The sequence below is a fragment of the Nothobranchius furzeri genome, chromosome 16, assembly GCF_043380555.1.
Source record: "Nothobranchius furzeri strain GRZ-AD chromosome 16, NfurGRZ-RIMD1, whole genome shotgun sequence".
In the NCBI taxonomy this organism is placed as follows: domain Eukaryota; kingdom Metazoa; phylum Chordata; class Actinopteri; order Cyprinodontiformes; family Nothobranchiidae; genus Nothobranchius; species Nothobranchius furzeri.
Window position 1 is genome coordinate 22,088,734 of NC_091756.1, and position 12,277 is coordinate 22,101,010.

The 12,277-nt window shown below is 46.5% G+C and overlaps 1 protein-coding gene across 4 annotated transcripts in view; it reads left to right on the forward strand.

Annotated features, from left to right (window-relative positions):
- Positions 1-12,277, forward strand: part of abcc3 (ATP-binding cassette, sub-family C (CFTR/MRP), member 3) — a 114,757-nt gene that overhangs the window by 101,593 nt on the left and 887 nt on the right. For all 4 annotated transcript variants that reach the window (XM_054748957.2, XM_054748956.2, XM_054748958.2 and 1 more), the window contains 2 exons: positions 11,957-12,123; positions 12,204-12,277. The exon at positions 12,204-12,277 is cut by the window's right edge and continues 121 nt beyond it. In XM_054748957.2, coding sequence (XP_054604932.2) covers positions 11,957-12,123; positions 12,204-12,277 — 241 coding nt within the window. The remainder of the gene's footprint in view (positions 1-11,956; positions 12,124-12,203) is intronic.

Sequence of the window (12,277 nt, forward strand, 5' to 3'; positions counted from 1 at the left end):
CGTCCCAGGGACTCCAGAAAGGGTGGGTACTCTGAACTGATATTTGGCCCATAAGCACAAACAACAGTCAGGACCCGTTCCCCGACCCGAAGGTGCAAGGAAGCTACCCTCTTGTCCCCCGGGGTAAACCCCAACACACAGGCAGAGAGTCTCGGGGCTAACAAAAAGCCAACCCCAGCCCTCCGCCTCTCACCCGGAGCAACTCCAGCAAAGTAGAGTGTCCAACCCCTCTCCAGGTCTCGGGTTCCAGAGCCAATGCAATGTGTCGAGGTGAGTCCGACTATATCTAGCCGGTACCGCTCAACCTCTGCCACAAGCTCCGGCTCCTTCCCCGCCAGCGAGGTGACGTTCCATGTCCCAAAAACTAGTTTTCTTGTCCGGGGATTGGACCGCCAAGGCTCCCGCCTTGGTCTGCCACCCAATTCGCATTGCACCGGACCCTTCATGTTCCTCCTGCGGGTGGTGGGTCCACAGTTGGACGAGCCCATGTATCCGGTTCGGGCTGGGCCCGGCCGGGCCCCATGGGCGAAAGCCCGGCCACCAGGCGCTCGCTCACGGGCCCCAACCCCAGGCCTGGCTCCAGGGTGGGATCCCGGTAACCCTCCGGGCCGGGTACTCCGACTCTTCGTTTTAACCGCCATGAAAGATCCTTCGAACCGTTCTTTGTCTCACCCTTCACCTAAGACCAATTTGTCATGGGAGACCCTACCAGGGGCACTAAGTGCCCCAGACAACATAGCTCCTAGGATCATTAGGGCACTCAAACTCCTCCACCACGATAAGGTGACGGTTAAATTAATAACCAAATTGTATAGTTTTAAGAAGTAGGGCTGCAACAACGAATCGATAAATTCGATGAAAATCGATTACTAAAAGCGTTGGCAACGAATTGCGTCATCGATTCGTTGTGTCGCACAACTCTTCCAAAAGCGCCCCCCCCCCCCCCCCTTCCCGCCCGCCGTTGCGCGCAGACCAGAGCAAGTCAGATCAGCGCGAGGGAGAGCCGGCAGATCAGCGCGAGGGAGAGCCGCAGATCAGCACGAGGGAGAGCCGCAGATCAGCGCGAGGGAGAGCCGCAGATCAGTGCGAGGGAGAGCCGGCAGATCAGCGTGAGGGAGAGCCGGTACCGGCAGATCAGCACGAGGGAGAGCCGGCAGACTTGCGCTGCTGCGAACCGGTTCCGCATTGTCGCGCAGCGATCCAGGCAGCTGCTTCCAGCGCACGGTCCATTCTCAAAGTGGCGCAACCAAAAAACTATAATTAGCACACAATCGTTCATGTCCGCACATGTTCTCTATTTTCTATCTTATTTGTGCCTGAAGCTCGCTACTGCGGAGCTCATCACCTGTGCTGTGGTGATGTCACCTCACGCAGCATCGAAAACACGCTCTGAGCTTTTCGGTCAGGAGATCCCTTTGATCTGTTCAAAAGTAACTGATGAGGTGAAAAGGTAAGAATCCAGGCAACAGATTTTCTGGAGAATTATGAGGAGATGCAGGAAGATGAGAGACAGACAGGACAGGAAAATAGTTTAATAAAAACAAGAAAACAAAACAAAGTGTTGAAAAGTCAAATGTAGGTATATTTATCTCCACTACACGTTTTTACCAGTAAAAAACAATAAGTTATACACGTCATATTTATACATCTGATACAATTCAGATCACCTTCAAAACTCAGTCACACACCCAGGGCCGTTTCAAGACATTTTGGGGGCCAAGGCAAAATGCCCCCCCCCCCCCCCCCCCCCCCCCCCCATAACTGGGCTCCCCAGAAGCCTCTGTGTAATTCATGCCCTCTCCAGTAGTGTTAGTTATATGGTGTTTATAAAAGCCCCTCAGACATTACTGACATGTTCTAATATTATCAGATGAAAAACTAAATTATCAGACATGCTGTCTCATCTGCTTCTTTTAAAAACTTGCAAAAAGTAACAAAACCATTTGAAAGCCACTATTTGTGGATTCTCTTATAGTTTCCATGGAGTGTGTGACAACTTATTTTTTCATTGATCCTATCGTCTAATCTCACAGCTGAAACAAGCATCCTTAATCATCTGTGCACAGGAAGCTTACCGATGCTGTAGTAAAACAAAAGGTATAATAATTTATTATTAATAAAACCTTGTTGCAGTACTAAAGCAGAAAAATTAGATTTTGCATTAAATATTAAACAAACTGTCCACCCGGGCTTTTGCGCTGCACAGAGACGCTTCGCTGCCTACGACTGAATGTCAGTTGAGAGTCAGTCTCATGCAGACTGACCAATGAAGAGAGGGCCTCAAGATAAGACCCTCTCCTCATTGGTCAGTCCACACGAGGTGGGTCACAGGTTACTCTGGGCGGGTTACGTGTTGTCAGGCATTCAAGTATTGAGTATATTTACTGCATATTACAGTAAAATATTCTGTATGTGACCACATTATGGTGATCCTTGGGTCGTGATGATGGAGCCCTTGAATATTGTTGCCCAGGGTACAACAAAGTGTTAATCTGGCCCTGGTTCCGCCGTCACATTCCCGCAGAAACTGGTTGATCACACCGGGGCCAGACTACTAGCATGTGGTTTTACAACCACAATGTCCTCAGAAGCAAAAATGCTTTTAAAAGGGAGGGAGGAGTCCTAACTGTTGCTGCAGGCGTGTTGTGTGAGAGTGCAGTTATATACTGGTTAATATATTTTTGGGTTCAGTTGCTTTCATGTGGCCTAATGTGAGTCTATTTGGGATCATTGGAATGATCAGCAGCATTTCTTGATGTGACTTTATGGCAGTTGCCCAGGGCATCATTGCAAGGAGGATGGCATTCATTTACTTTTGTTTTATTTGGTATTTTTTCAGTCAGTTTTGGAAATAGTGATAAATTTTGATTAATTCACAGCCTATGTTTAATTACATTTAAAATAAATGTCAACAGATGAGATCAAACAAAACAGATGAGAATTGCCCTTAAGCTGTTTAACTTGGACCAAGCATTTTAGGTCACAGATAGATGTAGCTTAGGGTCTCTGTCTATACACCTTATAAGACAATTTAGGTGATGGCATGTTGTTTTTCTGCTATTGAACTGTTTTCTAATAATGTTGTGTTAAATAAAGTGAAGGAAGGAGAGAAATAACGTTTCCCTAGCAGTTTTTAAAAATTTCTCCATGTAATCCGATTAATCAATTAATCGTGTCGAGACCCCATCCGATTAATCGATTATCCAAATAATCGTTTGTTGCAGCCCTATTAAGAAGACTCAAAGGTTGTTTTCATCGATAAACTGTCGATAATATCCGTGGGTCTGTGTTTCAGTTCAATGAAGAAACAAGTTTGACAATTAAAAGTTTTAATTCTTCAAATTAAACTAATGATTTTGAAATTGACAAACAGGAAATAACAATCAACATTGGCAACTTTGTGGGACAATCTTTAACAGTTGATATGCTGTTCTTGCTCAAATAGACCTTGTAATGAGTGTGTGAAGATTGAATATGAGGTGAGCTGAGTGCGGGTGTGCATCTGATTTTGCTTCAGGAAGAAACAGGTGTCTGAGTGAAAAGTGATGGTTTGAATAAACTTAGGTTTAGTTGGAAAAGATGCATCAAAACGCTATCTGTCGTGTTCTGCCTCACCGAAAATCGGACCCCCTGTTGGACCCGGGACGCCACCTTAGGATGATGTTTCATCCAGGGCACCTTGGCTGGCAAAGAAGGCAAAGATGCGCCACGAACCGGTCCAGAGTTGCCCTCGGTACACGTTGATGGTAAAGTGTTTTGTCGATGCGTTTTGTTAAGTTTAGTTCACTCAGAAATCAAAAGACTCGGTATGAGTCTGCGTTAGAAGTTGCGATTCAGCTGTCCTGTCTGGCTTGGCAGGAACAGCGTGGGGGGGGGGGGAATGAGCCGATCGGCTCTGTCCCCCCTTTGGTTTCTTCAGGTCCTCCCTCTTTCGTTGTCAAGCACGAACTGCATCATAAACTGAAACTTACCAAAAGCCTTTCTCTTCTCAAAGCAAACGTGTGCGTCAGCAAATGTGTTTTGGAGTTTACTGTGAGAATCTGTGTGTGGGTGTGTTTGAGTGTGTGTGTGCTTGAGTGTGTGTGAAGGTCGGTAACAAACATCCTCAAACATTATTTAATAAAGTATGGATTCATTAATCCATTATAATTACCCAAAGCATAAGAATCATTCATTTGATTAAAACACATTTATAATGAGCAAAATGATAATGATTATTCTTTAACATTAAAATCAAGAAAGAAAGTTTTAAGACTTGTTATGACTACATTTCCTGGGAACACATCTTCTGGTAGACTGCAGGTGGCAGATGTTATGGTTTCCTCCCAGACTCGCTGGCGTTCAGGTCTTAATCTGTGGGTGAAAGTTCTCAGCGACCCAGCTGAGTCCAACACCACCTTTGTGACAGAAAACCCATATTTCCTCACGTTACACTGGTTTAAATCTCTGGACTCCTCAATTACTAAATTCCTTTGGCAGGATAAACCTCCACGAATTAGCTTAAAAACGCTTCAGAAGACCAAAGACAGAGGAGGACTGGATTTACCCAACTTCTATTATTATTTCTTAGCCAACAGACTGCAATATATACCAAGATGGTTGCAAGATAACCCACTAGATAAGTCCTGGTTAGATATAGAACAGACACTTTGCAATACGATAGAGCTTTCAGACTTACCATTTATTAGCTCAAGCTTTGCTCAAGCATGAGACGAAATTGCAGGAGACTGGAACGTAAATGGATAAAAGACAGGCTTACTGTATCCTTTGAGGCCATGAGAGAGGCTTGGTCTCAGTACCAAAAAGCAGTCAGAGGAGCGAGAAATCGATTTTTTGCCAGCATTGTCACGGCTAATTCTAACAATCAAGGTGTGTTATATAAAACCATAAATGCAGTGCTTTCCCCAGTTCAAAATCTATTTTCCTCTGTGTCCGCTGACTTGTGTAGCCAAATCCTGCAGTTTTTCTTAAATAAGATTACTGTAATCAGAGCTCAGATTCACCAAACCAACCATGTTCCAGATTCATTTATCCCCTCTCACGGGCAACTTCAAAGCTTTCAGCCCATCTCTTTGGCCTGTCTAGAAAAAACTGTTGCAGCCATGAAACCCTCTGGCTCCCCAGATGATGTTATCCCACCTCGACTCCTGAAAGAGGTGTTTCCTTTAACTAGCAATAACGTGCTACGCATTATAAATTGTAGCTTGACATTGGCTGAAGTTCCTCGTGCCTTTAAACACGCTGTTCTACAACCAATCTTGAAAAAACCCGGCCTCGATCCCACCGAGTACTCTAATCTACGACCAATTTCCAAATTACCGTTTTTATCTAAGGTCCTTGAGAAAGTAGTCTATGCACAGTTGGTGAACCATCTAAATGAATATCAGGTAATGGACACCTGTCAGTCTGGTTTTAGACAACAGCACAGCACTGAAACTGCTCACGTTCGGGTGTTTAATGACATTTTTCTGGCTTTAGATTCAGGTTTCCATGTGGTTCTGGTACTTTTGGATCTATCTGCAGCATTCGACACGATCGATCATGACATTTTGATCACAAGACTTCACACTTGGGCTGGCATTTCAGGCACTGCCCTGGATTGGTTTAGGTCATACTTTTGTAACAGGTCTGCTAGGGTCATGTTGGACGGCTGTTCATCAGAGTCACAGCCTCTACGTTGGGGTGTCCCACAAGGTTCAATTCTCGGCCCGTTACTGTTCAACCTCTATATACTGCCCTTAGGAGCCATTTTCAGAAAGCACGCTGTCTCATACCATCTTTACGCTGATGACTGTCAAATCTACTTTTCATTTAAGCCAACTCAGTCAACGCAAGTTCTGTCTGATTGTATCGTTTAGGTCAAGCAATGGCTAGCTGACAACTTCCTCCATCTCAATGACTCCAAAACTGACTTAATCGTTTTCAGTCCTAACAGTATCACGGCAACTCAACAACCTGACCTCAACTATCTCTCACCTAATGTATCCTCTGTAATCTCCAGCCTTGGAGTAAAAATGGACCAGGCTCTGAAGATGGATGCCCAGGTCAATAACACAGTTAAATCATGTTTTTACCCACTAAGACGCATCTCAAAACTAAAGCACATCCTGAGTGTACGTCTTCTGAAATCGGTGGTCCACACTTTTTTCACCTCTAGGCTGGATTACTCCAACTCCTGCTTATATGGCATCAGTAAAGCAGCTCTCTCTAGACTTCAGCTGGTCCAGAATTCAGCAGCTAGGTTGCTGACTGGAGCTGACAGAAGACAACACATTTCTCCAATTCTGAAATCTCTCCACTGGTTGCCCGTGCAGTTCAGGATAAACTTCAAAATTATGCTTCTCACTTACAAATCCTTGAACCATCAAGCTCCTCCATATCTGTGTGAACTTGTCCATTACTACAACCCGCCGCGTGCTCTCAGGTCTGAAGATAAGCTCCTCCTAGCTGTTCCCAATGCACGTTTAAAAAGCCGTGGAGAGAGGGCTTTCTCTGTCTGTGCACCGAAGCTGAGGAACGCACTACCACTGCTAGTGAGGCTAGCACCAACAGCTAGCATTTTTAAATCACGCCTGAAAACTCACTACTTCAACCTAGCTTATACAACATAATTATGAACCTCACTGACATCTGCATTGTTTAAAAACTGACTCCACAATTATCGACTTCCGTATTATTAAGGTTCTTTCTAAAATGTTTTTTTTTTTCTATTTTTACTTCACCCTGTGTCTTAATGATTTTTAGCTGTTATTTTTGGGAATTTTGTTGTATTTCCTTTTTATCTTTTATCTGTGTTCGACATGTTTATATACCGCCGGTTTAATTAACCAACATTTTTAGTGTACAGCGCCTTGTTTTGTTGTAATGCCTTGTGAATGCGCTTTATAAATAAAATTGGATTGGATTGGATTGGATTGGATTGGATAAGAAAACATGAAAGCTTCAAAAAGTATTAGTATCAGCACCTCTCTGACGGCATGGTGGGAGTATCTAAAAATGACAGTCTTCACTAGTACCATGCAGACGCACACCTATCTGGAATAATCCTGACATTTTGCAAAATAACCAAATGATGAACCTTCCGGACTGGAAAAACAAAGGAATCCTACACCTGGAACACATATATGAAGGATTGGACTTCATCCCATTTAATCGAATAGTCTCCCAGTTTGGAATAGATAAGAATAGCTTTTTAGAATATCACCTAATTAAATCTGTAGTCAAACAAAAATTTAAGCTCAATAAAATAGAATTACAAACACCACCAAGGGTATTTGACCTCTATAATCTCAAACCCCCCAAACTACTGTCTAAAGTATATAAGACACTGTCCAAAATAGACGATAAAATTGCAATCCCTATTGAAAAATGGGAGGTGGATCTATCAATCAGCTTTGACCAGAACTTCTGGTCCCAAACTTGTTTAAAAACTTTTAAAATGATCAGACACCCCAATTTACAATTAATTCAGTACAAAATTCTACACAGAGTACACTATACAGGTCATCAGATGTTCAAGATGGGGTTTGTGTCATCTGACACATGTACACACTGCACAAACAACATTCCTGACAATTACATGCATGCACTGTGGTCCTGTCCACCTGTCCAGGAATTTTGGGGTAGAGTGTGTGAAGACCTGTCAAAATGTCTGAAATGTCATATCCCAACTTCCCCCTCTCTTTGTTTACTGGGAAACCTGGACGATGTCCCGATTGAAACATCTTTGGCTCACGTGGTTCTGACTGCCATATGCATCGCTAAGAAAACTATCCTCTTGAATTGGAAAAATAGAGAAACTCTCTGTATTAACCAGTATAGAAATCTTTAGTTAGATCATATTACACTTGATTCAGCCTCTGCTTCCACTTCAAATCAGTCTCTCTGGGCTCCTTTGTATCGGTTCCATCACATAGCGATGATGGGGGACCATTGATGTTGTCCTGCGGGATGATGTGGGTGGGGGGGTTGAGGGTCTGAGTTTGGAGTATCCGGATGTTCCCTGGAGGTGGGTTCACTGGGGGTTGTCTGGGAATGGGGGGCTGTTGTCCCCCTCTGGAGGTGCTTGGGTTGCCTCGTGGGGTGGACTACTGGTGGGTGTGAGTGGGGCCCCTTGGAGGTCTTGGGCCATGGGTCACTGCCCCTGGGCGGGTCTGGGTGGGGGCCTGGGGACTCGGGGTGTGGGGGTGGCCGGCCCCGTGTGGGGATCTGGGCGGGGCCTTGGGGGTCGGGTCCTGACATGTTTGCTGCCGGGAAGAAGGCAGGAATATGCAGCAGTGCCTGGCCCGGGTTCAGGGGCCTCGGGTAGACCTTGGCCCCTCTGCTGTCCCATCACAGGGGAGGGGGAGGTCCAGGAGGGGGAGGACCCAACCTTACCTGGATGTCCTATGTCTTATATATTCTGGAAGTTGTGCAAATGTAGGGATGGGCATAGGTATTCTGCTGGGGTGGGGCTGGGTTGGTGCCCTCGGACTCCGTGAGGCTCTGTGATACTGCTGCTTTGGGCCCTGGCAGGATGGGCTGGGGTCTCCATGACCTGGGTGGCAATTTGACAACAGAGGTGCCTATTGGGCCAGTGGGGGAGCTGGCTCCCTGGAGTGCTAATCCCAACCAGCCATTCATCCCCATCCCCGCATATTTCTCTCCTCCTGCTCCCTCACATCTTCACACAATCATGCACATAGGACCTTGGGGGGTGGATAAGTCAGGGAGTGCGGGTATGGACCCCATTTCCGCATTCCTGTGGCAACCTGCCCCCCAATTTTATTTGCACCTTATACACTTCCACCGACGACATTCCACGCAAACACACACTTAGGGCCTTGGGAGTGAGCACATTCAACGGCAATTGGCAGGGGGATTTCTCAGCCTCCTCCTGAGTGCCGGTGCCCACTTCCAATTTTAAACTGCACTTAGACACCGAGGGCTGTGGGTGCAAGTGGGGTGGTGCGGTGGCATCAGCTGGCATAGGCCGGACAATGCCCGCACTGCCCGCTCACCACAGCCATGGAATACACCTAATTAACACACAACACTATATTGGAGCAGGTGGAGGGAGACTAGGGGTCTTAGCACACCTCTGTTGTTGCTTGGCTTCCTGGGGCTGGAGGCTAGGAGGGAGATCTGGCTGTCTGGGTGGGGTCTGGGATGATGGGTTGCTGTGCTCAGCGTTGGGCGGGGTAGCCTGCTCATCAGCACCCCAGCAGAAAGGGTCAAACTCTGGTAACTGGTGGTGATGTTGTACCCAATGTGCAGCACTACCGGGACCAGAGTTAATAGGGTGTGTATGGGGAGCATGAGTGGGTGTCCGGCGTGCATTTTTGTAAGTCTTTGGTTGTATGTGCATGTGTGAGCATGAGGGAGAGAGTGTGTGACTGTGTTTGTGTATGACTGTATATGTCAGGTGGGGCCTTTGACTCCTCCCCTCTCCAGGGACTTCTTTTGATGATATAGATCTTTGTCTCCCCTCCCCCTGTCACACCTGGTGTGGGGTGTGGTGCCTTGGTCTGCCTGAGTGTTTGTGGCTCCCGGGTCAGGGGCTTTAAGATTTTTGGCATCTGCCTGTTCAATCCCGGTGGCTGCCTGGTGGGGTCTGGGTCCCTGGGTTCTGCTGGGTCCCCGGCGGGGGTGGTCGCCCCTGGGTCCCGGGTCGTTGGGTCCCGGGTCGTTGGGTCCCGGGCTCGGCCGGCTAGGGGGTGGGAGGCTTTGGGCGGGCCTGAGGGCTTGCTGCTGATATCTCCCAGGAGTCTGCCGGCTGCTGGTTGTGGCCCCCCGGGGCAATCCTGTGTGCCTCTCGAGGGGGGCGGGGGCCTTTCTGGTTGCAGTGTCCTTGGGGTTCCTGTGTTCTGGGGCAGCGCCTGGATCTCTGGGACTTGGAGCCCCCCCCCCCCCCCCCCCCCCCCCCCCCCCCCCCCCGTCTTCTACACACTTTTGAGGGGCAGATCTGTGGCCCCTCACACTCTCTATTGGACGCTCCTATAGAGAAACCTTACATAAACAAGTGCGTGTACACACACAGGTGCTCACATGGTGCTCTCAAATGTATGGGCTTGGGCACGTTCAACACAGGTCTTAAGGCTGTCGTTGCCACTACATGCACTATGATTTATTATCGTGTGATTGTTCAGTTAAACAATGTTGATTTTATATTTCATCATCAGTTTGACGCAGTGATAGCTTGCTCCTGATGTATTGTTGTGTGTCCCATTTTTTTCTGTTCTTTCCCTTTCTGCAGGTCTAGAAGCAGACTCTTGTTCATTATTGTTTATTTTTGTGGTTATTCTTCCTGTCTCTTTCACCTCTGACTCTGTGTCTGGTCGGAATTACAAAGCATTCAAAAACAATAACAATAAAGTTTTAAGTATCAGGCGTGACATTAAAAGCAAACGCTTTGATGCTCCACCTGAGAGTAAATCTGTAAGGCTTGTTACCAGCATTCAGACATCAATTCTGTTTGCTTCACAGCCAGACAGGACACGGTTAAAAAAAAAAAGGAATCTATCCGCCGCATTCTGTACTCTCTGAAGACGCTCAATTGCTGAGACACTGGTACGTACTGAGATGGTATAGTCTAAACGCTAGGTGACAAAGGCGTGAACGACAGACTCCAGATGTGGTCGTTTGACTATTGACTTTAAACATGAGATGCGACGTAGTTGAAAAAAACAAGTCCTGACTGTAGCGTTAATTTGTGAACTCATTGACAGATCAGAGTCAAGTTTCACTCCCAGACTGGTTACACAGATTTAAAATTTTAAAACGGTAGAGGGAAGTCACCAGGTGCATGCTTTGGATTGATTGGATTAAAAAGAATGGCGTCGGTCTTGTTTTCGTTAAGGCAAAGGAAGTTCTCCGACAGCCAGCCTTTAACTGCAGTAATACAGTCAACGAGAAGGCGAGTTGAGTCAGGTTTACTTAAAGCCAAATAAATCTGGCAGTCGTCAGCGTAAAGGTGATGATGTATTCCAAGGTTTGCTAAAATCATCCCCAATGGTAATAATTAAATCGACAACAGGAGTGGCCCCAGAATCGAACCCTGAGGCACACCCCAGAGAAGTGGAGTAGATAGAGAGGAAAAGTTGTCAATGTGAACACTAATCCTAGAGTTTCACCGTCTAATTTCTATCAGAAGCTAATGCAAGGAGTAGGAGACCATTTTCATGTTCAACCTGCATGAAAAACTCAGAGTGACTGATTATAATCAGAAATAAACATAAAGAAATTGTTTTTTTCAGTCAACCGCATCTTTAAGAAATTAGTTAAAGTGTAAAAAAAAACAGCTTAGTGTTGCTTTGTTATCATTTCAAGCACCAAATTAGCAACAGCTACATGCATCCTTATTGGGCATGAAGCACAGTAGCACGGCTCAATGACACGCACATGCACTAGACTTCACATTGGACCGTATTGGTACTGGGCCCATGGAGTTGAAACTGGGCCATTCGGCTGGAGGGAATCAGGAAAATGGAGTAGAGGACGGTGTGGCCAGAGGCGGAGCCACAGACAGGAGCAGGATCTCGATCATTTCAGTTCGTTTGACTAACTCAAGTAGAAGTTCAGTCTTGATTAGTTTGACAGTATGAGTGCTTAAAGCCGTCTGAATGTAAATGAACTCAAAAACTTTGTATGGAAGAAAAAATCAAGACATTTTCTCGGGAATTGTTCAGCATTGACCAAATTAATCACATGTTGGATTTTTCCATTCGCTCTTTATGTGAGATACATCCCATTACAGCACAGTAGGTTCATGCTGAGGGAATCTGCACGGGTGACACGTGGTGTAGAACAGTTTTATGCTGCTTTCCTCCTTGCGTAGAAGGTCACAGGTCATGCACACATCTCTGCTAAAGTCACACAGCCTCGCGTTTTAAGATTTAGTCTGTATTAATAGCACTCCTCCCATCCCTGCGTAGCGTGTAGCAGCCATCTTGAATTGGGTTCACTGTTTCTTCTGCAGGAACCCGTGCTGTTCTCTGGAACGCTGCGGATGAACCTGGACCCTTTTGAGAAATACAGTGATGAGGATGTGTGGAAGGCCCTGGAACACTCTCACCTCCACAGGTTTGTCAGCAACCAGTCGGCCAAACTGGAGCTGGAGTGTTCGGAGGGAGGAGAGAACCTCAGGTGTGTTTGGGAGGAGAGGAGGAGCGGTGCACACAGGCGCTCCCTACAGCTGCTTTTAACACGTGGTTTTCCACCTCCAGCGTGGGCCAGAGGCAGCTGGTGTGTCTGGCCCGGGCCCTCCTGAGGAAGACAAGGATCCTGGTCCTGGATGAGG